The sequence below is a fragment of the Saccoglossus kowalevskii genome, chromosome 21 (genome assembly GCF_978046115.1).
Source record: "Saccoglossus kowalevskii chromosome 21, keSacKowa6.1, whole genome shotgun sequence".
Taxonomy (NCBI): domain Eukaryota; kingdom Metazoa; phylum Hemichordata; class Enteropneusta; family Harrimaniidae; genus Saccoglossus; species Saccoglossus kowalevskii.
Genome location: NC_140661.1, coordinates 5,045,877 through 5,073,298, shown reverse-complemented (window position 1 = coordinate 5,073,298; position 27,422 = coordinate 5,045,877). Strand labels below are relative to the sequence as shown.

Below are 27,422 nucleotides of genomic sequence, written 5' to 3'. Positions count from 1 at the left end.
CGATATAGCGCCATGAATCCTGATGAATCTTATACAAAAATTCATCTGCCTGGCCTATACTCCAGTATACAAGGCACACAATGTGGACCTTGTATGAATCCAGAGTGAAAATTTAATTCCCCCCAAATCAAGTTTAGTGTTCTTCCCAGAAACATAGTATGGAGTGTCTACTAATTTGTCTAACAATAGGATATGTTAATCATCAGAATTATATTCAATGTTATGCTAAATTGGCTCTATTGTTTATTTAAAATTAAAACGTTAATCTATAATGCCCTAAAGATAAATCAACATGTTTACTGCTGGGGAGGTCAGCCTCCAAGAAAAAATTACGTTGTATTTGACTGTATAGGTGACCAGAGGGACAACAAAAAATGTTGTTGCCTCTGATTTCCTTCGTATTTAATGGTACATTTATTTTGTTTAGAGAATGTGAATTTCATTTTACTCAAAAGGCACACATCGGAGTATCCGCAGAACTTGAAATCTTGTGTTGGTGCACTGCTCACTACTGTATAAATGTGTATTGAGAAATCAGACACTATTGTCCCAATTAAATACTTGAGTGAACATGAACCCGGCAATAACAGGAACTAATGGGGCTATGCTTGACTTCATGTACTCAATAGGTTAATTGATTGTTGGATGATCCAAGGTGAGATGGTGATTCTCATTCAAGAGTTGTTTGTTGATTTTGTTAACATCATTTATTGAGAGGTGTTCATTTGGGGGAAAACTGTTTAGCGAGGTGAGTCTTGGTTTTCTTGTGTTTGTATGATGTACAAGTCTGTCTGTGTTTTGTGTTTTAATAATGTGTTTTTACAACAAGCCACTTATGAAGTCTATTTGTGTTCTCCCTATATCCAATGTTTTTTTTTCTAAAACATACTAGGTTAACCTTCATATTCCCTTTAATCTGTGCTGCCATGGACCTCCATGGTGCTGCTAAACATAGTACAATATTTGCTTTATTTAATAGCACTTACATAAATTACAGTTATGTGTCTATTGTCAAAATAATTAATGTTTTAATAATTCATTATACACTAAATGCGATTTTTGGTTCGTAAGTGCTTCTATTGGAGATGCACATCTAATATAATAATATTCCCATGGTGCGTTGAGAGTACTCCCATGGTGCGTTGAGAGTACTCCCATGGTACGTTGCGAGTACTCCCATGGTACGTTGCGAGTACTCCCATGGTACGTTGCGAGTACTCCCATGGTACGTTGCGAGTACTCCCATGGTGCGCTGTGAGTACTCCCATGGTGCGCTGTGAGTACTCTGATGTGGTGCGCTGTGAGTACTCTGATGTTGTGCGCTGCGAGTACTCTGATGTTGTGCGCTGCGAGTACTCTGATGTTGTGCGCTGCGAGTACTCTGATGTGGTGCGCTGCGAGTACTCTGATGTGGTGCGCTGCGAGTACTCTGATGTGGTGCGCTGCGAGTACTCTGATGTGGTGCGCTGCGAGTACTCTGATGTGGTGCGCTGCGAGTACTCTGATGTGGTGCGCTGCGAGTACTCTGATGTGGTGCGCTGCGAGTACTCTGATGTGGTGCGCTGCGAGTACTCTGATGTGGTGCGCTGCGAGTACTCTGATGTGGTGCGCTGCGAGTACGCTGATGTGGTGCGCTGCGAGTACGCTGATGTGGTGCGCTGCGAGTACGCTGATGTGGTGCGCTGCGAGTACGCTGATGTGGTGCGCTGCGAGTACGCTGATGTGGTGCGCTGCGAGTACGCTGATGTGGTGCGCTGCGAGTACTCTGATGTGGTGCGCTGCGAGTACTCTGATGTGGTGCGCTGCGAGTACTCTGATGTTGTGCGCTGCGAGTACTCTGATGTGGTGCGCTGCGAGTACTCTGATGTGGTGCGCTGCGAGTACTCTGATGTGGTGCGCTGCGAGTACGCTGATGTGGTGCGCTGCGAGTACGCTGATGTGGTGCGCTGCGAGTACGCTGATGTGGTGCGCTGCGAGTACGCTGATGTGGTGCGCTGCGAGTACGCTGATGTGGTGCGCTGCGAGTACTCTGATGTGGTGCGCTGCGAGTACTCTGATGTGGTGCGCTGCGAGTACTCTGATGTGGTGCGCTGCGAGTACTCTGATGTGGTGCGCTGCGAGTACTCTGATGTGGTGCGCTGCGAGTACTCTGATGTGGTGCGCTGCGAGTACTCTGATGTGGTGCGCTGCGAGTACTCTGATGTGGTGCGCTGAGAGTACCCCCCCCCTCACGCTGCGTACAGTGTTGCTAGGTTTACACAGCACCATTTATCGTAGCCAAACTATTGCTCCTTCCACCAATTAACAGATTATCTATTGTGTGCATTGCCATATATATATGGTTGTGGCCCAGTTTGTAAATGAGCTGTGTCTAACAATAGTGAAATTAACTTCCTGCTTGAAAAAAAAAAACTTGTTTCACTACTTTTTTCACAACATTAGTAGTTGTTATTGGTTCTGTTAAAGTTCACCATCCCATTTCTGTCATCTGCTATGTTGACTGTTTTTGGTTTCTATGTAAGCATATGCACTTATAATATAGAATTAAAGTACAAAACATGTACAGCACATTTCCTTAGAGAACAAATATCATTGTGAATGAATTATTTTCATTATTGATTCCCACACTTCAAATGAAATTATTGCATCATGTGTTGCCGATCAATAAATTCCAACCAGTATTTGAAGGTGGTTTCAAGAATGCATCAACACCTGTGTGCAAATACTTCATTGCCAAACAAACTGTTATGTTCTACCCTCCAATTTTTTTTACTGCCCTACTGTTAAACCCCATTCAGACTACTGTAAAATACTTTATTTTCGCTTGGAATTAATTTTTATTATTTTCACTGAAGGAATGATTCAGTGAAACTAAAATCCAGCGAATATACCATTTTTCCTGTATTTCACATTCAACTCGTCAAAAATCAGTACAAAACACCAAAAAAGTCTTCTCAGTGAAAATTTATTCCAGCTAAAATAAAGTATGTATTTTATAGTATATAATTGGCCTAAAACAACAGCAATCATAATGTGTACAATCACCATACAGACAACCTCTCTGATGAGAATGATCCAATAAACCTGAATATTTCACTGTTGCAAGATAGATAGATAGATAGATAGAAAACATCCATTATTTTAGCAATTTACAATTATGAATATCATAGTACAGATTGTACCGGTATGCCAAATTTCCAAATTTTCATGAAAATTTCCTTGAAAACCTTGTTGAACCTTGTCAAAGTCCCTTGTCAATAAACTATTGCCAATCACCTTTATGTAACAATGATGGATAATAAACTACCGTTTATTTTAGAATAATATTTACTTAAACACTATATTAACATTTTGACAGCCATTGAGTTAACACCCTCAATTTGAATAGCCACACCTCCATGCCCTTGGTGCTTCACAAAGGCCTTTTAAGTGTGAGGTTTAAATTTCAGCTTGTCATCTTCACAACATATATTGTTTTTTTGTGGTTGCAATATTTCTAATCTTGATACATAGTCCCTCTGGAACAATTATAACAGGTGAGACCACTGTCTGTCAAGGATGATGGTGAGATATTGGGTAAAAAAATGTTGGAGAACAAGACAAGGCGAATAATGACAAGCTTGAAACTGACAACCAATGCAATTCTTGCGTATGGCTATGCTTTACTGGAGTTCCATATTCCATTACGGCCCTCGCCAGCGAACAGCATCAGACCCCCCTAACGTCTGACAGAATAGTGTATGTCTTGTCGGCAAGATCAGTACTGTGAATTTGTAAAGTTTTAAGCCTTCTTGCAATGAATTTCAATGAATATTTATTTTCGTGGTCATAGTAACACAGTCAAAGCCATGTTTACATTGTCGGCAAAAATTAGACTTTTTAACAAATTTGCCAGCACCTTATCACACATTATTTCAACAAACAAATAAACTCTGCCGTGAATGGTCACATGTATTCTCTCAATTTGATTTGTGTTGACAAAAAAACGTTGGGGAAGTGAAAAACTACATGGTTCTGTCAGGCCAGTGTTGCGTTTGGAGCACCACGGAGAGGGCCCAACTCAAGTGACCATGTCAGGCGAATAAGCTGTTAGTTCCAGGGAATAAGCCGTTGACTTCAGGGGTAAGCCGTTGACTTCAGGGGTAAGCCGTTGACTTCAGGGGTAAGCCGTTGACTTCAGGGGTAAGCCGTTGACTTCAGGGGTAAGCCGTTGACTTCAGGGGTAAGCCATTGGTGCCAGGGGTAAGCCGTTGACTTCAGGGGTAAGCCATTGGTGCCAGGGGATAAGCCGTTGACTTCAGGGGTAAGCCATTGGTGCCAGGGGATAAGCCGTTGACTTCAGGGGTAAGCCATTGGTGCCAGGGGATAAGCCGTTGACTTCAGGGGTAAGCCGTTGACTTCAGGGGTAAGCCGTTGACTTCAGGGGTAAGCCGTTGACTTCAGGGGTAAGCCGTTGACTTCAGGGGTAAGCCGTTGACTTCAGGGGTAAGCCGTTGACTTCAGGGGTAAGCCATTGGTGCCAGGGGATAAGCCGTTGACTTCAGGGGTAAGCCATTGGTGCCAGGGGATAAGCCGTTGACTTCAGGGGTAAGCCATTGGTGCCAGGGGATAAGCCGTTGACTTCAGGGGTAAGCCATTGGTGCCAGGGGATAAGCCGTTGACTTCAGGGGTAAGCCATTGGTGCCAGGGGATAAGCCGTTGACTTCAGGGGTAAGCCATTGGTGCCAGGGGATAAGCCGTTGACTTCAGGGGTAAGCCATTGGTGCCAGGGGATAAGCCATTTCACACCTAAAACAATAGGCATTGCCAGACCGATGATAGAGGAACTGTGGTTACATAAATGTATCTGTACTCCAAGCTTTATATCAGCAGGGTCAAAGGTCATATTTACTAAACAGCATTATTCTATATATCTAGACTACATGTACCGTACTTCCCTGAGTATAAGCCCAGGGTCCTGAACATGTAAAAGTCGGGAAAATTAGGGGGTGGGCTTATACTCGAGGACCACCTCAGAAAAGATGCGTTTTTGGTGGGTTTAAAATTTTAACCATCTTCCCAACCATGAAAAATTATCCAAATTACATTTTTCGTTCACAGTGCCGGTCTCAGGGAAAAATAATTGTTTACAACACTTTTTACAATGAAGAAATAAATATGTTCATAAAAATACACCAATTTATTACAATAGGGTTTACATATCATCTGAATTTACAGTGTAAAAATGGGTAGGGTCTGTGGGAAACTGTCGAAGGCTAGATATTTTCATTATCTTGTTGCGGAATGTTATCGATCGTATGCAAACTCTTGTTACAAAGCAATTTTCGCAATGGCGTTTTTCATCATGATTTGACCTGAACAACTTCCTTTGACGTCCTTTGAGGTCGCGTCTTTCGTTAACCAATCAAAATGCTGTCATACAGATGAAGTTTTCAGATTATTTTTCAACGCAATGCGGAAGTGAATTACCGCAATGTTAAAATACGACCTGTTAACACTTTGCTCTAAATTCAAAATTTTTGAAAGGTAAACTGAGAGTAGAATAAGTATTTAAACCTTTCACGGTCACTAACAAGTCATGTCGATGAGTAGTTTGCACGTTCATATCCATTCATGATAATCTCAATAGACGTGATTATTCAGAAAAGTAAAACAATGTTCTATGACCAGGTTTCACGACTTGACAATCACATTTTGGCGTTTCGAAAACTACTACTCAAAAGAAATATGGATTACTTCAGTATTGCAACATCAGACTTCATCCTGGGTAAATAACAGAATAGAAAATGTGGGAACCATGTTCCCTACGTTCGCCCGCCATGCTGCACTCTGATATTAATGCAAGTTTTCTTGTAAAAGCAGGAACCAAACTACTGTACCAATCACGATTTTTATGCAATAAAATACACTTTTTACATGCATGTTTTAATAAATGTTGTCGATGCCCGATAAAAACACCCTGGGTCTATACTCGGGGATGCCCTCAACTGTTAAATGTCTAAAAACAGAGGGGTGGTCTTATACTCGGGGAGGGCTTATGTACGGTATGGTAATTAAAAACCAACATGATTCTAGTCCAAATATACTAGTACAAACTTCTTCTACTCAAGGTCAGCAATTTAAAATTATCAATCTGGTACCTACTTTTAAAAATGTTTGAAATATGTATTCAGTTTCATACAATGTATCTTTTTCATTTCATCAAAATTTAATTTAATGAAATAGATATGTACGTAAATAGGTAATGACTACCAAAGTAGTACATGCTGTCTATAGTGATATGCTGTGAACCGTTTAATTTTCACTGCTGAAACTTTTTCCTGATTTCAGAATTTTAGGGTTTAACAAAAGTTACTGACACTCGAAGTAGAACCCCATGGAAATTGTCATTGCTATAAAATTCATGATTTTCACCGATGTGAAATCAGAGAAGTCTTGTCTCTCTCAAAATAAGTGTTGTTTACAGTATGAATAATTTGTATGTAATTTCAATCATAATTTTATAAACATATTTCAGTGACAGATATATGAACAGAAGTTGAATCCACAGATGGTCTATATTTAAGACAATGCTTTTCTCATTACTCCCACTTTATAACCAAAATAAAACTGTATAACTGCATATGAGGTTTACATTACAATATGTCAGGTTTTTCACCTCAGTTAAGTTTCTAAGTAAACAGTGGGAGATTTTCTTGTTTTGACCTTATTGAACTTCCTGACCATTGCTTTCTGCAATATTTGTGATCATGCTGTATGGGGCCTTGAAACTAGGATTTGATCATTATTTTATGGGGGGGGGGGCTAGAATAATTAGTATTGGTAATTATTAGTCCCTGTTCGGATTAAGTCCGAAAACGGGGACTTATAATTCGGTGTCCGTGCGTTCGTCCGGAGTCATATCTCAGAATCCCTTGGACCGATTCCGTTCATTCTTTGCATGTGCCTAGTACTTTATGTGGGACATATGCACATGCAGTAGTTTAGCGATTCGATTCAAAATGGCCGACTGGCAGCCATCTTGTTTTTTGAAAATGTTGTATTTTGGACATGCTTTGTCTGTTTTCATTCAAATTTAGTACATAGATTATACATGTTAGGATACATGTCCATGACGATTTATTTCGCAATTGGATCAAAGATGGTCGACTGGCAGGCATCTTGTTTTTGTTTTTTTATGCGGTATCTTGGACGTGCTCTGTCAGTTTTCATTCAAATTTGGCATGTACTTTATACATGTTAGAATGCATGTCCATGACAATTTGTTTCAAAATCTGGTCAAGGATGGCCGATTGACAGCCATCTGACTTTTTGGCCTTACTACTATATTTCCACAATTTATGTACCATTTTCATTCGTATTTGGCACATACATCATACATATCAGTGTGTTTCATAATCAGATCAAAGATGACTGAATAACGGCTGTTTTTATTTTGGCCATATTACTATGACACGAAACACGTGTTTTGATGTAAATAAACAATCTGTTGTATATGCCACTTTGAACTCAAGTTTCAAGGACATGCTCGCGACAACCCCTCTGCTTTAATATGACGAGCACAACAAGAACTTAAAGGGGACTGTGTCATTTTCAATGACTTGTTTTCACTACTATTTGTTCTTTGTTCCTAAAGTTAATCTCTAATCTGTTTTTCAATTTTTCTCTGCATTTTATTTTCTTGTTCTATTCTGGCAGACCCCCAGCTTCCCTATTATAAACACTGGCCCATTCCTAAATGTTTCTATCTAGATTCTAGGAGAAGTTCCCTATCATAATACTTGTTTATTCCTTAGTATTAGTAAAGTATAATTCAGGCATAACTTAACTTTCAAGCCTGCTTTCATCTGGCTTTGCCTTTCCATGAAAAAAAAGCAAGTATCATTTTTAGCAATAACTGTTTTTGTAGTATTTAGCTATGTCCTTGTTATGAAACATTTTTAGGCACATTACAGTGCATAATTCAGAAATGTGGCAGTTTTAACCAGTTTTTCTTTGTTTAGAAATGTGTATGTTTTTTTTTCTTCAAAATTTATTACTTTATTGTACTTTTCATAAAAACCTCAAATATGTGATATGATAGCAATACAGATTCTATTCACAATCTTACTTACTAGTTATAGACAGGACTGTACTTAATTTCCTGCACACAAATACTGGTCTACCCCTGAATGTTGCTATGTAGAATTTTAGCTAGTTACCCATCGATAGATACTGGTCCCTCCCTACATGTTACTATGTAAACTTATCTAGCCTAATTTCCCCATCATAAATACTGATCCACCCCTGAATATTACTATGTTGATTTTTTAGCTAGTTTCCCATCAATAGATACTGGTCCCTCCCTACATGTTACTATGTAAACTTATCTAGCATAATTTCCCCATCATAAATACTGATCCACCCCTGAATATTACTATGTTGATTTTTAGCTAGTTTCCCATCAATAAATACCGGTCCCTCCCTAAATGTTACTATGTAAACTTATCTAGCCTAATTTCACCATCATAAATACTGGTCCACCCCTGAATATTACTGTGTTATTTTTAGCTAGTTTCCCATCAATAGATACTGGTCCCTCCCTAAATGTTGTATAAACTTATCTAGCCTAATTTTCCCATCATAAATACTGATCCACCCCTGAATATTACTATGTTGATTTTTAGCCTAATTCCCCAGTCATAAAAATAGGTCCACCCTGAATATTGCTATGTAAATGTGTCATCCAGTGAGCATGTGAATAACTTGTTTGTTTATCATTGACAAAGGTAGTCCTTGCATGCATTCTGGGAAGTCTGTTAGTGAGTGACTCGGTGATTAGTCAACGGAATCAGTGAAATGCAACTGTTGATAGTTCTGTTGTATTATATAAACAAGCCAGCTGTCATATGCTCCCTGTATGTGTTAATCTGATGGCATTTTGGCTTAAAGGTATGAAACGTTTGATATTTTATTCTGTTGCACATGTCCATCGTTTGGAGTACAATTCTTGTGGTTTAATTTGCTTATAATTGTTACTTGTAGCAAACTTTTACAGCTGTGTCGCACATGCATGTGATTTGAGGTTGTGGTTCAAAAATTGCAACATATTGGTTTGTAGGGATTTTTGTGATTTAATAAGTTAATGGCCATTGTGAGGACCAAATGTTGTGAATTTATTGAGAATTCATGTTCATTAAATTTTTACTGCTAAAATTATTTGTGATGTATACTGACGAATCAAATCTGATTTAAAGCTGGCAAATTGTACCATTTAGATCTACCGTAGTATTTATTGTCTTCACTACCAGATCTGATTTTGGTGCTAGCTAAACACAAATAATTTAGAAATGTATGATATTTGCTTGGTAATATTGATAACAGTAATAATGATAACAATGATAACGGTAATAATGCAAGTAAAAGAAGTCTTCCTATCAGTTTGAAAAGAATGGACCTTAAAGGGGAACCATTCAAGCCCAGGGATTGCACCAAAGAATCATGGGACACTATTGTTTATGTTGTTTACAAAATAAATCTATCTTTTGTTATCCATTGTAATTTTAATCCAGAAAGTAAATTTGTTGTGAAATTAGGCTTAACTGGAAGGTGCCCCTTTAACCTTTTTACCACCTGTTTCTTTTCATCACAAAATGGTCTTGCTTAAGGTAGAAGCCTAGTCCTAATTTTTGACAAAATTGGTCATAAATCGCATGACAGTGTTCATTAGTTTATTATGTACAATCATGAAGCTAATGTCCCATGGTTATAATGAAATAACATTATTTTGTGTGTTACAGTTATGCTTTTTGAGAAACGTGTCCCAATATTTCTTAAAAATTTCTATTTTTATAACAATTCCATAGAACATAAATGTTAAAGAAAAAATGGATTTTTTGACACTTTTTAAAACCCAGATTTTTTTAATAATTCAAAACAACAAAAAGTACTCCATCTTTAACAATACATGTATATGATTTTATCAGCCTATGTCACCAGGCTAGATTTTGAGATATTGCATAATATCTCTGCCATAGGAACCTGTGGTAAAAGTGTTATAATAGTGTCAAAATGGCGACTTTCCACTAAAATACAACCCTACATTTCTCGAAAAAAAGGCTGGTGACCCCCAACTTTTTTTAGGTCAATATCCTTATATTGCCTTGGAGTACAATTTATTGCAAAATGAATAAATTCTGGGTTTTTTAATTTATGAGTAGGCTTCTATCTTAAAGTCTGCACTTTCCTTTAGTTACAACTGAAAATTGTCTCAAATTTTGTCTGTTTGCTTCTAAATTAGGGTTTATCCCCAGAAATATTGAAGAATATGAGAAAAAAATACTGACAAATTTGGGCAAACAAGTCTGGTGGTGATAAGGTTATAGTGATGTAGGTAACATCTCAAGTGTACATCTTAGACTAATCTTAATGGAAATACTTCACATTGAATATTGATTTTGTAATAAAGTCCGTCTGTACATAAATCACAGAATTCTGCCTGTGATGATGATTGGCAAGAAACTCCTGATGCAAAAATTATGTTAACACCATAGCTGTTCATTACAGTACACTTATTACCTGATGTCTAAAAGGCTTCAAATAAAATGTTGACAATAAAGCGGTTTTATATTGAGCTTGGATGGGGTGTTAGGGTTGTTCATGTTCATTCGTGTTATGGTGAGGGGTCAAACATTTGGAATCATGGGGGTGGGGGTATTGGGGTGGAAGAGTTTATATGAACATTTTTACTTTTCTTGAATGAGCCAACATTTTTTTCTGCAACAAATCTTTCGTTTTCTGCCCTTGGTTTCAAATTGTCTCTACCTCTAAACTCTGGGATGCTAACTTTCACACATGATGGATGAAGCAATATAAATTTCTGCCAAGCAGATCGAGAGGAAAAATAGTTACATGTTAGTGTGAAGTAAATAAAAAAATATCTTCTGTTGGTGTGAATAAAGAGTTTGTTTTGAGTCGCTGTGTCTTCAGCCGTAACTGTTTGTTTATCATGTCAAAGGCATTGCACAGTGTAGTGACTTGTTGCATTGCCAAGCACTGAACCAAATCCACCTGGTTCATGATATTTATTGACTTGATGATTTAGTCTATGATCATTATAGATTGAATGCAACAATCAACATTGTTGACATTATCTCTTAGTTTGAAGTGTGTCGGGGTTATTGCTGTTGTTGGGCTTTAGAAATCAGAATGCTTACCAAAGTATGTTTTCCTAGTATTTGATTCTTTCATTTAATAAGAAAGTTATTGAGTGGGGTCAGTATCCTGTCATACCCGGAGAGTGACCAGACAAAGGGATTGCTTCGCTCTAGATCTTATGCAAAGGATTAATCGAGTAGCGTTATTGACTGACAGGTTCTCATGGGACTTTAACACAACAAAGATTGTTGGATTCTGTCTGTAATGATCAGTCTTTTAAGAAAGGTGTTCAGCTCCAGTCTACATTGCTCAGAATCCTTGGTATTGAGGTACTAGATGTTAATTGGTTAATTACATCTACAATGGTCTAACAATAATCAACATAAATATTTACTTCTAATGTATTACCAACGAAGGGTGATTGCTCAAAATGTCCAGCTATTTTGAAACGCTACACAGGACTACGTTTTTTCCAATTTACAAGTCATTTTGAAATTTGTCTAAAAGGAAAATGGGTAAAACACATTGAAATAGATACATGCGACGTTGAATGCCATTTTTTTTTTTTTAATAGCAAATTTGACTCAATGCATAAATTAAGAGAATCTCAATTTAGCTAACGTGCCAACAGTCTCTTTGTGAGAATATACTTTATGTTAAATTTGCAACATCTTGAATTACAGATTAGCGAATTAGCTAAATTAACAAAGAAAGTGTGTGTAGTACCAAAACTTAACCCAGTTCAGTTTTATGCTTGTTTCCTACTTTTGCAATGTAATTGAGCCATACACAATTTTTTTTTTATTCACCATCTTAGAGAAATGTATGCTATATTCACAGGACAGCATTTTATCAGAGTCCGACGGCTCAAGCCGACTCAAGACAGCAAGAATGGCCGTGTATACGCTTGAGCCAAGTTTGGCTCCAATAAACCCTCGGGTTGAACTCCGATACGCATCGGGCCCAACTATCAGAGCCCAAATCACGTCCTCAATCATCTTCTTCAAGTAACCTCTCATTTCAATTATGGCGATGACAACATTTTTCATAATTTCATGCAATTTCGGCTTGACGAAGAGGTACGCGCCCTATTTGGTATAGTAAAGAAATACAGCAATAGATTTATAGCGGACCGGGAAACAGAAAAATAGTGTACGAAATTATGCGTCAAAAACTTGAAAGAACCACTGAACAAATCCAGTGAAAATTGAAGAAACTTCTTAAAGACACCAAAGATAAAAATCATGGAAGCGGTCACGGCACGATGACGTGTTCCTATTAAGTTTAGATTGACAACTCCGACGCATATCACAACAGTTGTACAATTGGAAAATTAAAATTTGCATGACAATAATTTAAGCAAATAGGCTGTAACACATTTTAGCTGCTGTGTTTCCTGGTACCTAAATCTACAGTTACTAGTAACTGTGCTAAATCATAACACCAGTGCAACAGCATTGTACCATGTAAAGAAACAACACAAGCATGATACCAACATTTTCAGCCATGTTTTTTTTTTATACTAATTATTTGAGGGCACTGTTCCGTTCGGCTCTGATTGAACTCTGGTAGATCCCGGCTCTCGTTTGGCTCTGACTTTGTAAATGCATTGGAGATAATCCTCTGTTAATCTGTGGGAGGAGCAGTAGTTTGGCTCTGATAGAATGCTGTAGAGTGAACATAGCAATGGTTGCATTCTAGTTCCGAGTGCTGAGCCAACGACTATGTATCATACATGTAACAAAACCAGATTTCTCTTTTGTGCTACATTTGTAAATAATTATTTTCTTGAATGGCTGAATATAATTTATTGGTAGCCCTGTAATATTATATACAGAATCCAAACTGATTTGTTGAATCATCCAAGGTACATTGTACCAGTATGATATAATTTTCTCATGAAAAATTGCCCTCTCCCCAAATCACAAACATGTGATTCCGACAAGTGCAATCTATTGTTAAAGTTCATTAGCTCTGTCTAAGCATACACAGGATGTGAGTACAGAGATGTATATGCAGGTAATGTTTGATATGGAGGATATCTCAGTAGAAAACAGGAAGCCTGTTTAAATTGCATTTCTGCTTTCTGTTCTAAACATGAACAGTATGGCTTTTGGCCAACCTGGAACAGAAATAGATAAGTGTTCCCAGTGTGATGCATGTAACTACAGTTCATTCTTGAAGTAATTGAACTTCCAAACTGGTCATTATTATCATCAACAATTCCAATTTATTTGTTGTAGTATTTACTTATGTTACTAATATGAGACATATTTAGGAAGATTACTTTGCATAATTTGTTGTCATGGTTTTTTCAACAGACTTTGTTGGTAGCATGTCATGTTCAGTTCCCAGCCTCTCTTATCTCAGTAGCTTGATTTTATGGCGCTGCTGAACCGGGTCGTCTACTAGTACATTTTTTAACAACTGCTTTGGCAATGACTGTTTTTGGCAATGAAACTCACAATCACATCAGTGTCACAAGAGTTTTTTCGCCAGCCATGCATCGCATCAGTCATCATAATTATTTCATCCTTTACTGGTCACTTCCTCTAGCAAAGCAGTTTCATAGTTCTCATATTTATCTGGTTTAAATGTTGTGTCTGTCTCCTATCTAATTCCCTATGTAGCTTATTTAGATGGCTTGAAAAAAACTCTCTTATTAGGAAAGTAGCATACCAGACAAAAGTTAAGTAAACCCAGCTCTGTAAGTGACTGGAAATTTACAATTTGGTAGATAGAGAGATGAATTCTGTTGAATTGCATGTCCTCGCAATGGATTTTCACAGTTGTAACTTAACTGGGTTGTCCGATAGCAAAGAAGCTTTGCAGTTATCACTGTGAAATTTTGCTTGGTGTACAAGATTCTTGATAGATGAAACAGTGGTTTACCAGTTATTAACATTTGCTATATTTCTGTAATTTCCATCAAACGAGAACCCAATTGTGTGATCGATGTTGTAAGGAGATCGCTTCCTAACCCAGCTAATATTCCAAACATGGGTCATAGATGGGAGTAAATTTTCTGATGAAACCAAACCAAATGGCCCTTTCCAGTGTCACCACATCCTCCCAAAAGAGAGATGCCATACTAAACATCACTTAGTTGTATTATATTCACACAGAAGTAATAAACTGTCACATGTACTCACCATGACTGACAAGTTACTTGGACTTTTGTGAATGAAGTTTGATCTGAGTATAAAAAAAAAAGAGTATTTCTGCATGTTTTTTTCCATGTCCTCAATTTTTTATGAATGAAACAAAACAATGCATGCATGTCAATGTTATGACTTAGTATTTTAAGGTCAATTATTTTATTTTGGGCTTGAAAATATTAATTGATATACCGGTATATGCACATTTAAGCTTTCTGTGTTTGGCTAGACTAGCACAGTTAGAATTTCTGTTTTAAGTTCCTAACTAAACGGTAACATGCAGCTGCAAAAGAAATTCTGACTTTGACAAAGCAGTTGTACAGTTGTCATTTTCTCGACTCTGTTGGAAACACATTTAACCTCGTCACGTTGATACGTTGTAAGACAGTTGCACTACGATAATTGTGACCTTGTCAACACTGGTGTTTCATTTTTGCACAACCTAGTCAAAATAAGACAAAAACAAAACATGCTCACTGGCAATGGTAGCAACATGGCGAAACTAACCATTTCCCGCATGGTAAAAAAAAATAGTATGACCCCCTTGATTGTCATGGAAGATAATAGGTCAAATCCATGAACGGATCTATTTAGTTTCACCTCGGCGATCGGTAAGCTTAGATCAGTAGCTGTACACATAAACAAGAGATTAGTGCATGGGTTGACAATCTGTGTACACTTTACTGTAGTTGAATAATTAGAATACTACATATAAGGTAAATGTCTGCTTGTTACAATATCATTGTATTCTGGATAGCGGTGTATTTCAGTTGTTATACTGATTTAGAAAGTATTTCTTATCCTGATGTCCATATGTCAACTTTCACTTTTACCTAAAACAAACGTGTAGCTTTGCTATTTTAATCTAACCAGGAAACTGTTCTGTAAAACTGCAAATGACAGGTGTGACATTTACAACAACCTGGGGAGATGTGATAAGGTAGCCCTAAGGTTTACAACCAAATGTGTATACAATGTATTTTCACAAATGAACCAGAAATATTGTCAGCATTGTTTTTTATTGTCAATCCCAGAATACTGAAGATTTGTTTTTGTTCAAATCGATGAGTGACAACACATCATGAGATTTTCAACTACGTCTATGTATATATATATTTATTTGTATTTGCCATCTCGCTAAATTTTGCTTCATTAATATGCAGCAGTCAATGATTTACTGAAAACAGAGCGGTTGTAAACCATAGATCGTTGAATATGATATCACATGATATCTCCCCAGGTTCTGGTGGGTAGAATGACTGCAGTGTCAGATCCAAAGGAGAAATTGCATGTGAGGGCGCTATTCATTCAACGGAGTGTATTTTGTCTCATTACCAATTGCGTAGTATTCGGAGTATCATCAGGACCTTAGCTTGTGCATTGTTTGAACTCTTACATCGGTCCCACATATGGTATGTGCAGCTTTACTGGTGTTTTCTGCAGAGGTATTATTTAAATCACCAAGAAACATCCTGCCCTTCCCTCTTCATTTGGGGTTTTTTCCTGATGGAGAGCGATGACAAACTTTGCTCTTGGATCCATTTTGGGTCGGCATTTTAGGTGTTATGAACGAGTATGACATTTTTACCCTATAATCATTGTTGTCATGAGAACTGCAGACCGTATTAGACCAGATCTTCCGTCCTGTAGCACATGTTGGTGCTAAACTACACTTAGCTACTAAATATATTCACTTGTCAAAATTCTTGGCAAAAACATAATATCGCCATTATTCAAGAAAGAAACAGAATTTCTGTGAAGATAGCTTGAGCATATCCAACAAACCGTGTCACCATCTTTAAAGTGACTCCTAAGTCACATGACGACCTAATTGCGAAAATGCATGGTATATAAATACATGTACTAAGGTAATTAGGACAGTTTGTACGCTTCGAAACAGCTTAAAACGGAGGCACATTTTGGCTCAATCATACTGTAGTAAATAAGTAGTATCAATCTACATTCATTGTGATTTTCAGAGTTTTTGGTGTCTTACTTAACAAAACAAACATATATATTGATTTCCATATACACTGAAAACATAGCTCATAAACTGTGGTTCAAAACTGCTATTTACAACTGTTATTAACAACATTTTTTATAAAAACAGTTAAAACCATGCACAAGTTACATGTACATGTACAAAAAAATTAAGCCATGCCGGTAATTTGTTTTATTTGCCGTTAAATCAACAAACTTGTAGTAATAAATTATTCATATATTTAAATGAAGACATAAAGCAACCAATCAGGTCATGCAACTAGCTGCCTGGTCAGACCAGAGTGCCAATAAAATAAAGCACTGTGAACTCTAAGATGAACTCAAATAGATATTTAAAGGATAAAATCAATATGTAAATAAATCACAATGCCCAGTCATTTCATTTCTAACTCTCAGGAGTATCTCCAAACAAGAAGGTATCCCAAAATACACCTGTATAATACCCTACTTTATGGCAGTATTATTATTAGTCCCCGTTCGGACGCAGTCCGAAAACGGGGACTTATGTTTTGCCCTGTGTGCGTCCATTCGTCTGTGCGTGCGTCCGTGATCACCTGTATCTCGAACATGCATGGACCGATTAAGTTCAAACTTCACTCATACATCACACATTATATGGGACATATGCACATGCATTTTTTTCATGATCCGATTAACGATAGCCGAATAGCGGCCATTTTAAGGCCAAAAATGCATTGAAATCGCACATTTTCACCATTCCGGACCCGGATCTCAGTTATGCATGGACGGATTTCATTCAAATTTGGTACATACATTAAACATAATAGGACCTTGATGCACGTCTTTTTTTTTTTCGGATCAAGTTGGAAATGGCCGACTGGCGGTCATTTTGTTAAAGAATTCAGTTCTGGATCCGTATCCAAGACATGTCTGGATTGATCAAGTTCAAGCTTCACACACACATGGTACATCATGTCACAAATAGATATATCCATTTGTTTCATGATCTGCTTAACAATAGCGGAATGATGGCCATTTTAAGGCCGAAAATGCATCAAAATCACGTATTTTCACAATTCCAGAACCGGATCTCAGTCATGCATGGATGGATTTTGTTCAGATTTAGCACAATGTGTTGTACATATGCAGGTGCATTTCGGTCATGATCTGCTTTGAATGTATGTCACTCAAATATGAACGGAACGGGGACGTGTCATTGACAATGACTTGTTGTAAGTGATTTTACAGGATTTAAAGACATTAATCAGTGTGGTCACTTAACTGATGATATTAGAATGTGGAATTCAGGTTGTCCATATCCTGTGAAGAAATACCATTCTTTTCCTACTGAATGTCTAATAGGTGGTGTTATTTCTTAATTCAAATATGACAGATTTGCGACTATTTAGTTCCAGTGAATTCAATTTTGAAGCTTTGACCCAAAAAACAAATTTAACAGCTTAGATTCAAAAACTTGACTTGCATCTGTATGTAGTGAATTTCCTGATTTTGGTCAAAACAGTTTCATTATGACACAACACACATTTTTGCTTTCTTTTGACCAAATATCTCAATTTTTTTGAACCAAAAACTATAATGGAAAGGGGGGAGTGGGAGGGGGGGGGGTAGGGCTTCATCATTGATTGTTTGATAATACATGTACATGTATTAGGATGGTGAATTATCTACTCAACCAATGAGAGGGGATTGTGTTTGGAATATACAATTAATTTTTGTTTTATATATCTGCGACATGTGATAGCCAAACAGCTTCTCCTCGTAAGTCGATTTTGTTATTATAAAACCGTAAAAACTAATTGTGACAAGGTGTGCATAATCTATTCAAATGCATCTGTAATACTATATACATGTATATATGAATGGATAATGTTTTCACTGCAAAGCAAGATGCAATACATTTCATCTGTTTGTAATACATACACTTCAATAAATACTAGTGAGTTGGTTCAGTTTTTCGTTAAATCACCATGTGTATTGTTGGTTTTTGTTAAAACTTGTTTTTTTTTTTTTCCTAGGTTTGAGTTGATGTTTACAAAATACGGATATTTCTTGAAGTGATTCAGAGTGGCTTTGATTTACTGATTAAATTATCTCTGTCCATGCGTTACATTGGGTTTAACAAGATGAGTGATACAGCATGGTTGTGTTTTACTTGTTGCATTACACAGCAGCCAAGACCAACAGTACGTCAACAACTTTTATTTTTTACCCTAAATGTCGTTTTCTTAACTTAGTCATACATTTTTAAAAACAAATACTTAGTTTTCTGGGATTTTTTCAAAATTTGAACCCAACAATTCTAAAAGAATATTGTTTCCATGCCGATATTTTAATCAAATAATTTTTTGTTTTGGCAATGAAATGCATGTTAACCAAAAATGGCATTTACTGTGTCAGCCTAGGAAGTTAACTTTTTGGCAAAAAGCAAAATGCTCCTAAGCACTAAGAAATTAGGAGCAAAATGCTCCTAAACCTAAAATTTTAGGAGCAAAATTGTTTCATGCGTAAAAGAAATAAAATATGTTATGTTAAACTTTGCGTATATAACTACAATAATGACATACTGTAATGAGAGTTACTGTTCTGTTACAAAAAGTCTTGATTTGTATCCTGGTCAGAGACTGCATGTACGATGTTATCAGGCCACATCAGTTTCACATTTGGTCGTCTGGCCCGCACTGATTCATGCATCCACTGTATGTGAACAGAACTTGAAAGATCAAATTCAGCTATGCTAGGCCCTTCCAGGCTGATACGTATTAGATCACCCACACTTTCTGGATGCAGTAAATTACGCTGTTCATTCTACGCCTTTGTGCAGAAAAACCACGTTCACACTGGGCTGTGGTTACGGGCAGTGCGATCATTGTCTGACACAGGTGGAGTACATTCTTATAATTATCACAATACGGCGTCTTTGTTAAGCACAGGGCCCATAGAGAACTGTTTAAACACCAGAAGCTTTAGTTGTCTCCACTCAGCAGGTACATTTGATGCAACACATTCGTTTTTCTCTAAGATTGGACCAAACCATTGCAAAAGGAAAGCTAATTCTTCTTGCCCATATACCATAAGCCTGGTAACATCATCTGGCCATGCATCATGATTGAACAGCACAGACAGTAGACAACTTTAGCTGGCCCCTCTGTCTTCTCTCATGTCGATCGACACCATTTACACCATACTCGATATATGTTGCCAGCCTCGAGTTGTCGGCCGCCTTTTTTGTGTCAACGTCTAACCACTCGAATTGCTCGATCCATCGCACAATTTTTCCATCTTGTTCTGGCTTCCGAGATTTTGATCGCGTACTCGTGCCCAAAATTGAATCCCATGCCATCTCCCGTTTTGTGGCTGGATGCGAGGATGTAGGATCTGATGTCCCGGTGTTAGTTGTTGGAATTTCGTTCTGCTCAACCGGCCGAAAGAAATTAGTAATCTGCTTATTCGCCATGTCTTGTTCGAGTGGACAATGCGACAGTGTGACTTTGATTATCGATGTTTCCAACGCGACTTGACACTGAAAAACGCAGTCACATTAGCAGATGAAAATTGTTTTGTTGACAATCAAAGAGCCGCCGACAGTGTAAACCGCCGTTCATTTAAAAAAAAAAACTGTATGCCCGTATTTTGAAACAAAAACTGTCAATCACATATTTACAATGTTACTATTTTTTTTATTTTGGCTTGTACGCTCTCAATTGCAACATGACACTTGCCATGCGCCTAAAACTAGACTTTCCGAGTACATCGTAAATTATTCAAAGTTGCACGTCTAGTCTGACGCGTGCACGGCATGTTTCAGCTGCTTCAATTTTCACTCGCAAAATGCGAGTAGTTTCTGATAACTGCAAGCTAAATGCGGATATTTAAAAGTTTTTACTCGCATAGACGTATTTTTTGGGCGCATTTGCGAGTAGGTACTCGCAACTTCCTAGGCTGTGTGTACAGGTCTTATTAAAACACAACTTTTTACGACCAGATACACTCATCTGTCATTTATTTTATGTTTCTATAGAAACGGCGGATTGATAGGACAATGATTAGTGAACCTACAAACTTTGTACATACAGGACATATTGGGTCAGGAGAGATGGCAAGTCCTAGCGGTAATGGTCATGTAAGTCAGCTTCTAATCTTATAAATCATGTGACACATTGTCATGTAATCTGTTTGATTTAGTTCAATTGAACAACAAAACTCTGACATGTCAAAATGATGCCAGCCTGCCTGCCTTCTGGTCATGGCTGTTAGTGTTGTGAATAACAAACTGTCTGTTGTACTGGTAGTTAGTGTTATAGATAACCAGCTGTCTGTTGTACTGGTAGTTAGTGTTACAGATAACCAGCTGTCTGTTGTACTGGTAGTTAGTGTTATAGATAACCAACTGTCTGTTGTACTGTGGTTAGTGTTGTAGATAACTGTCTGTTGTATTGGTAGTTAGTGTTATAGATAACCAACTGTCTGTTGTACTAGTAGTTAGTGTTATAGATAACCAACTGTCTGTTGTACTAGTAGTTAGTGTTATAGATAACCAACTGTCTGTTGTATTGGTAGTTAGTGTTATAGATAACCAACTGTCTGTTGTACTGGTGGTTAGTGTTGTAGATAACCAACTGTCTATTGTACTGGTGGTTAGTGTTGTAGATAACTGTCTGTTGTATTGGTAGTTAGTGTTATAGATAACCAACTGTCTGTTGTACTAGTAGTTAGTGTTATAGATAACCAACTGTCTGTTGTATTGGTAGTTAGTGTTATAGATAACCAACTGTCTGTTGTACTAGTAGTTAGTGTTGTAGATAACTGTCTGTTGTATTGGTGGTTAGTGTTATAGATAACCAACTGTCTGTTGTATTGGTAGTTAGTGTTATAGATAACCAACTGTCTGTTGTACTGGTAGTTAGTGTTATAGATAACCAACTGTCTATTGTACTGGTAGTTAGTGTTATAGATAACCAACTGTCTGTTGTACTGGTAGTTAGTGTTGTAGATAACTGTCTGTTGTATTGGTGGTTAGTGTTATAGATAACCAACTGTCTATTGTACTGGTAGTTAGTGTTATAGATAACCAACTGTCTATTGTACTGGTAGTTAGTGTTATAGATAACCAACTGTCTGTTGTACTAGTAGTTAGTGTTATAGATAACCAACTGTCTGTTGTATTGGTAGTTAGTGTTATAGATTACCAACTGTCTGTTGTACTGGTAGTTAGTGTTATAGATAACCAACTGTCTGTTGTACTGGTAGTTAGTGTTATAGATAACCAACTGTCTATTGTACTGGTAGTTAGTGTTATAGATAACCAACTGTCTATTGTACTGGTAGTTAGTGTTATAGATAACCAACTGTCTATTGTACTGGTAGTTAGTGTTATAGATAACCAACTGTCTATTGTACTGGTAGTTAGTGTTATAGATAACCAACTGTCTGTTGTACTAGTAGTTAGTGTTATAGATAACCAACTGTCTATTGTACTGGTAGTTAGTGTTATAGATAACCAACTGTCTATTGTACTAGTAGTTAGTGTTATAGATAACCAACTGTCTATTGTACTAGTAGTTTGTGTTGTAGACAAGCAGCTGTCTATAATCATTTGATTGTGAACAAAACAATGTCTTTTCTATTTCAGTTAAATTCAATTCAAAATCAGATGAGTTCTAAAGGTGGTTATAATCACGTCTCTCCTGTACATGTGGAAATAGCTGTGTGTGAAGTCAGTAAAGAGGTAAGGGGTGATCTCATATTCAAACACCTGGGTCAAACCTAGGTTAACCCGGCCTGCCCTATTCAGACCTACTAGACCTACAATATGCAAATTAGTAGTAGGTTTGAACCTAACCTCCGGATTAACTGCCTATTAACGCCCCCACTGAAAACAAACAACAGAGAACAAAGAAGACAGACCTAGGGAAACCTAGGTTTTTCTTACAATACTGTTTCAGCCTGGTTTCAGTAGGAAAAAAATAAGATGCATACTATGGAGCTCCATGTTCATACTGAGTGTTATATTTTGAAGTGTTAAGAATTACAGCAGCGATTTTTTTTCTTTGCAAGTCTTGTACATGTAAATGCTGATAAACACATACTTGCATTTGTTTCACAAATCTATTTACATCATGTCATTTATAAGTGTGATGAAAATTATATTTATTTATTTCTGTGATTGTTAATAATAATCAGTTTCCTACAACTTATATTTTGGTACAAGTTAATACAATTTATTACAGACATGATTGTTTGTTATATTTTGTCATTAAATGTGAATCAAGTGATACCATAGACCCTCTCTATTGTGATATACTATATGGTGAATTTATTTTTGAAACAGAACAGGGAAAAAATGCAATAGAATTTTAATGAGCAGCTTCTTAGGATAAATTACTTAAGTTATATATATATATATATATTTGGCATAGTCAGTAAAATATGTTATCCATGGAGCAAACTGCTACATTTTGTCCGCAACAAGTACAGTCAGTTTTGTGCCCATGTCAGTTCATAAATTCATAGAACACATTTTTTGGTTAAGTTTGTAAAGTCTGTGAGACTGCGAGTTATCAAAATATAATGAAAGTATTAAATCGATAATGGCAACATTGTTTTCTACGAAGGCATCTGAAAACCACAGTCCCTCTATCACTGTCAAAACTAAAATCGAGGCTAACGCTATGACTCCGGCGCTACGACCACCGTAACATTGTCAGCTGACGGCATTGCGGGGAAATTACTCCTGAAAGAACTGTTTGAAAATTGAACGCGCAACAGTAGTAAAGGCTTGAACACAGTAGCGTAAGTCTCAAGTGCAACTTTGTATCAACATATGTTCGTCTTCTGATACTTATTAGCTGTCAGAGACACATATCAATTGTCCAGCCCAATGAAAAGTCTGATTCACGTCCTCTGCTCAATTTGCAACTCAAGCATAACAGTTTATCAAAACAAAACAATTCATTCAGCACGCTGTTCACCGATATATGAAAGAGTGTTTTTTTTTAGGCAAGACACACGGTAAAATGACTACTGTACACCAATAAATGAACACATTTTAGAGACATCTAGTCTTCAAAAAGCAATGTAAACTCTGTCAATCCAAAAATAAACAACAGCTTGAATGAGGTGCGAATGAGATCGGTTCAAACCGCAGTTTTTATGCAAATTTGTGCGGTCGTCCTGAACCGCACTGTCTATTTAAACTGTTTAAACTTCCAAACCGCAAAACTGGGTTTTGTTCGGGCGGTTTAAGTTTTCGTAGGTTTGACCCACATGTTTGAATATGAGATCACCCCTAAGTCATGTTGCAATCCATCATATAGTTAATCTCAGTTTGAAAACAAGGAGTTATAATTTCACCGTGTCTCTAAACATGCCTTGACAAATCACGTTATGACTTCACACATGAATAATACATTTTGTGACATTTGTTTCCAATCAAATTCAAGATGGCCAAATGGCATGAACAAAAAATCAGCAAGATCACGTGTTTCTGCTACCATGTATGGACATGTATCATTTAATTTAACAAAATAGTACCTTGGTGCATGTCATTTTTAGTCCTCATTCGGACGGGGACTTATAATTCGGTCTCCGTTCGTCCGTCCGGAGTCGTATTTCAGGATCCTTTGGACCGATTCCGTTCATTCTTTGCATGTGTCTAGTACTTTATGTGGGACATGTGCACATGCAGTGGTTTAGATACATGTACATGTCAATTTGCAGTTTAAACAAATATGGCCGACTGGTGGCCATCTTGTTTGTTTAAAATGTGATAACTTGGACATGCTTTCACTTGTGATCTGTGTTTTTCTTTGCTATGTCCTAAACCGGAGGGGTCGTCACGCAACACATGTTTGAATTTGATGTAAATAAACAATCTGTTGTATTTGCCACTTAGGACTTGAGTTTCAAGGACACGCTCGCGACAACCCCTCCACTTTAATATGACGAGCACAAAGAGAGCTTTCAAAAATTTTACGGAGACTGTGTCATTTTCAATGACTTGTATTTTTAAGAATCAATTCAAAATCATTACCACTATTCTGAAATAATATCAAATCAACTGTTACACATAAGTTATACATCAGTCAAGTTTGAATTCAACATACATGTAGCTGACAGGTCACCTCAACTAGCCGGCCTTGACCTTGACACTACCTGCTAGTTATTCATCCCTAACATTATTGTTTTCAATGCCATGTAATAATAATAATGTCTGTTTTTCTTATTTTCAGTCATAATATAAACTATATCAAGTGTATTTTATTTGAATCGTCATTTGCGTATTACATTATAAAGACTGTATATAGAGACTATCGGCAATATAGCTGGACCAGTACTTAATATGCAAAGATGGTTGTCAGTACTCAATATTATAATGGAATCATATAATTCATCTCATCATCTTTTGCCATGGCAACACTCAACAACTGTGATGATGAACCAGTGTTTTTAAAGTATAGTGTACATTTGTGTTTGTTACCTTGTTGGAATACGCTCTCTGATAACCTGGCAACTTCAATTTGCTTACTACATATTGACAAGCTGAGCCAAGTAAGATTGAACAGATGAAAGGGCTGGTGCTGTAAGGTGATACATCCTTCTTTTGTGGACATCAGTGATGCAGATCTCAGTTGAGGAAACCAGTGATGCAGATCTGTGTTGAGGACATCAGTGTTTCTACACTCTGGGTTATGAACATAAAGATGACTCTAATCATGGCAGTGAAATGACTTAGCAGTTGGTTTTAACTCAGCAGTGTTGCATTGTATTTTTGTTTGTATATGTGTTTTTGAGTACAAAACTTTTAACAAATAAAATTTAGTTTTTAATATTCAAGGTCAAAAAAAATTCTCCAATTCAAATGAGATTTCAGTTTACACAGTTAGATATAGACTCATCAACATATACACAATGATTTTTATCAATATTAGCCGACATTTATTTTGTCAATTGTTTGGCAAGAAACATATCAAATTTTCATTAGCCAATCAGCAGATGATTATTTCAAGTCTAATTTATCTCACTAGAGGTCAAAGTGTTTTGTTTTCTAATATTTTGAAAAGTGCATTACCCGACCAGCTGGTACTTAAAGCATACATTAGGTTGACATTTATGTGAAAAACTGCAATATTTTCTGTAATTATATTCAATATCTTTAGTAATGTAAGAATATTTGCTGTTTTGTAATCCTTCAAAATGCATCTCAACAAATACGTCTGCTTCACCCTGTATGCTTTGATAATTCTGAATGTCATATACTGTGTTTTCATGCATGGCATTCACCAGGACTCTATGTTTGACCTCTGAACAACTCCACGCTGTCAAGATTATCTGCAACTTCTCAAATGTATCTCTTCACTGTGAACTTTTTCTAATCTCTCCACTACTTTTGTCTTTAACAGTAAAAATAAGTTGTGGTCATTTTTGTAAATGCTACATGATTTTAGTAGCCACAATTTAAATATTTTGCTACAATCAAGAATTTTTTTTTATATGGAAATAAAAAGTTTTCAGTGAACGATGTTTGGTCTGGTGTGTAAGAAGTATGGTTGCTTGACTAACATGAGAAAAACTAATAACACGGTTACTAAGAACATTTAAGAAACCCTGGTTCTTTTGTTTTGTTGTGTCTCAAACATTTAAAACAAAGGGAATTGGCATATCCTGTCATTTCTATAAGATTACATATTCATTCGAAAAATGGGCTTTTCTGTTCCCGATTTATACAGCATTGTCAAGATTTGGTATGAATATGAACACTATATTCAGCAATTTTCCTCATCTATTATCACAAAATGGATGGCAAAAAAAGTTATGATTGAAATTAGTTGTGATAATCACAGTTCTACATTAAAATACCCAAACAATAACGTAGTAATAAATAATAAAATTTTAGAACATTCCCAGACAGAGTTTTTGGGGTACAAAATGCCATGGTCAATTTTGATTCGCAGACGGCAAATATGTCAACAAAACAAAGTATCGGTATTTTCATTTTTTCAACAACGAAACTTTGAGTAGAACACAACATTCACACTGAAGTTGGTAATGCTTTTATGTCCATCCATTGGCTTGAGCTCTTTCTTAAATTTAGTGGACACGCATGGGAAAACGAACAGAGATAGCAATACAAGCAATGATGTCATAGTGGTAGGACACACATCAAAGTGAAGTCACTGGATAATGAGCATGTCTAACTGTTCTTCCACTAACCATGTTTAGAAGTACATCTCTACGAAAATTCATATTTATTTTGACCATTGATATTCATGTCATTTCAGGTCGGCCAAAATGGAATTCCATTAAGTTGTTGTGCCGATGAACATAGTCTTCTATATAGTACACATCTCTATTTGGCCGAAGTGATATTTTTTTTATTAGTGACCCACACATAACATGTGCTGTCGCCCAAATAAGAAAACATTTTATAAAACCACCCAACCTTTATCATTGACGTCTGGTGTGTATAATTCTCTCAATTTCCTTGTATACTTATATAAAGGTAGTTGTCAAAGTCAAATTTTTGCACTTGTATGCATATGCATTATGGGAGAGGACTTTCTATATTATAGAAACCATTGCTCTGAAAATTCCATTCAATATTTGAACGCATGTCCTAGCAAAATTGATACAAATAATCGCGCCATTTTTCCCCCCACATTTTTGACTTAAATGTTCAGGTGATGTCCTGTTCATATTTATATTGCTTGAACCCATTATATTGAAAAATGACAATTTTGAATTCAGCTGGAATCTTACAAAATATTGATGTAAATTGTCGAGGAGAATGTAGTTCGCAGAATTTTTTGTGAGAGTATCTTGTCCCAAACTGCAGTTTTGTTGAAGTTGTCAGTGCCAAATGCAGGTCATTGTGATTCTACTGATGGAGTGCTCACAGTTTGTGTCTTGTGGGTGTGTAATTACCACTGTCAGCTGGTGCACAAGTGGTAATAAAATAAATGCAATATTTATTATATGGGGCCACCATTTTGAATAAAGGCACGAGTATTCAAGATGGCAGCGCCCATATAGTAAATATCCCATTTATTTTATTATCACTTATGCAACCGACTGTGGTAATTACACAATATATGAATACAACCTCCCCCTATCATTCAAAATGAAGATTTAAATAAACACCCTGATAGG

General features: G+C 36.8%; 1 protein-coding gene across 3 annotated transcripts in view; it reads left to right on the top strand.

Moving 5' to 3' along the window:
* Positions 1-25,791, top strand: part of LOC102805194 (CDC42 small effector protein 2-like) — a 41,628-nt gene extending 15,837 nt beyond the window's left edge. The window contains exons 2-6 of one of the 3 annotated variants that reach the window (XM_085495150.1): positions 630-748; positions 18,293-18,460; positions 20,296-20,397; positions 21,907-22,002; positions 24,506-25,791. In XM_085495150.1, coding sequence (XP_085351276.1) covers positions 18,377-18,460; positions 20,296-20,397; positions 21,907-22,002; positions 24,506-24,511 — 288 coding nt within the window. In that variant the 5' untranslated portion in view covers positions 630-748; positions 18,293-18,376 and the 3' untranslated portion in view covers positions 24,512-25,791. Of the gene's footprint in view, positions 1-629; positions 749-8,801; positions 8,932-18,292; positions 18,461-20,295; positions 20,398-21,906; positions 22,003-24,505 lie in introns of those variants that run through there. The other 2 variants (XM_085495151.1, XM_085495152.1) reach the window with 2 other exon arrangements.
* The last annotated feature ends 1,631 nt before the right edge of the window (positions 25,792-27,422 follow it).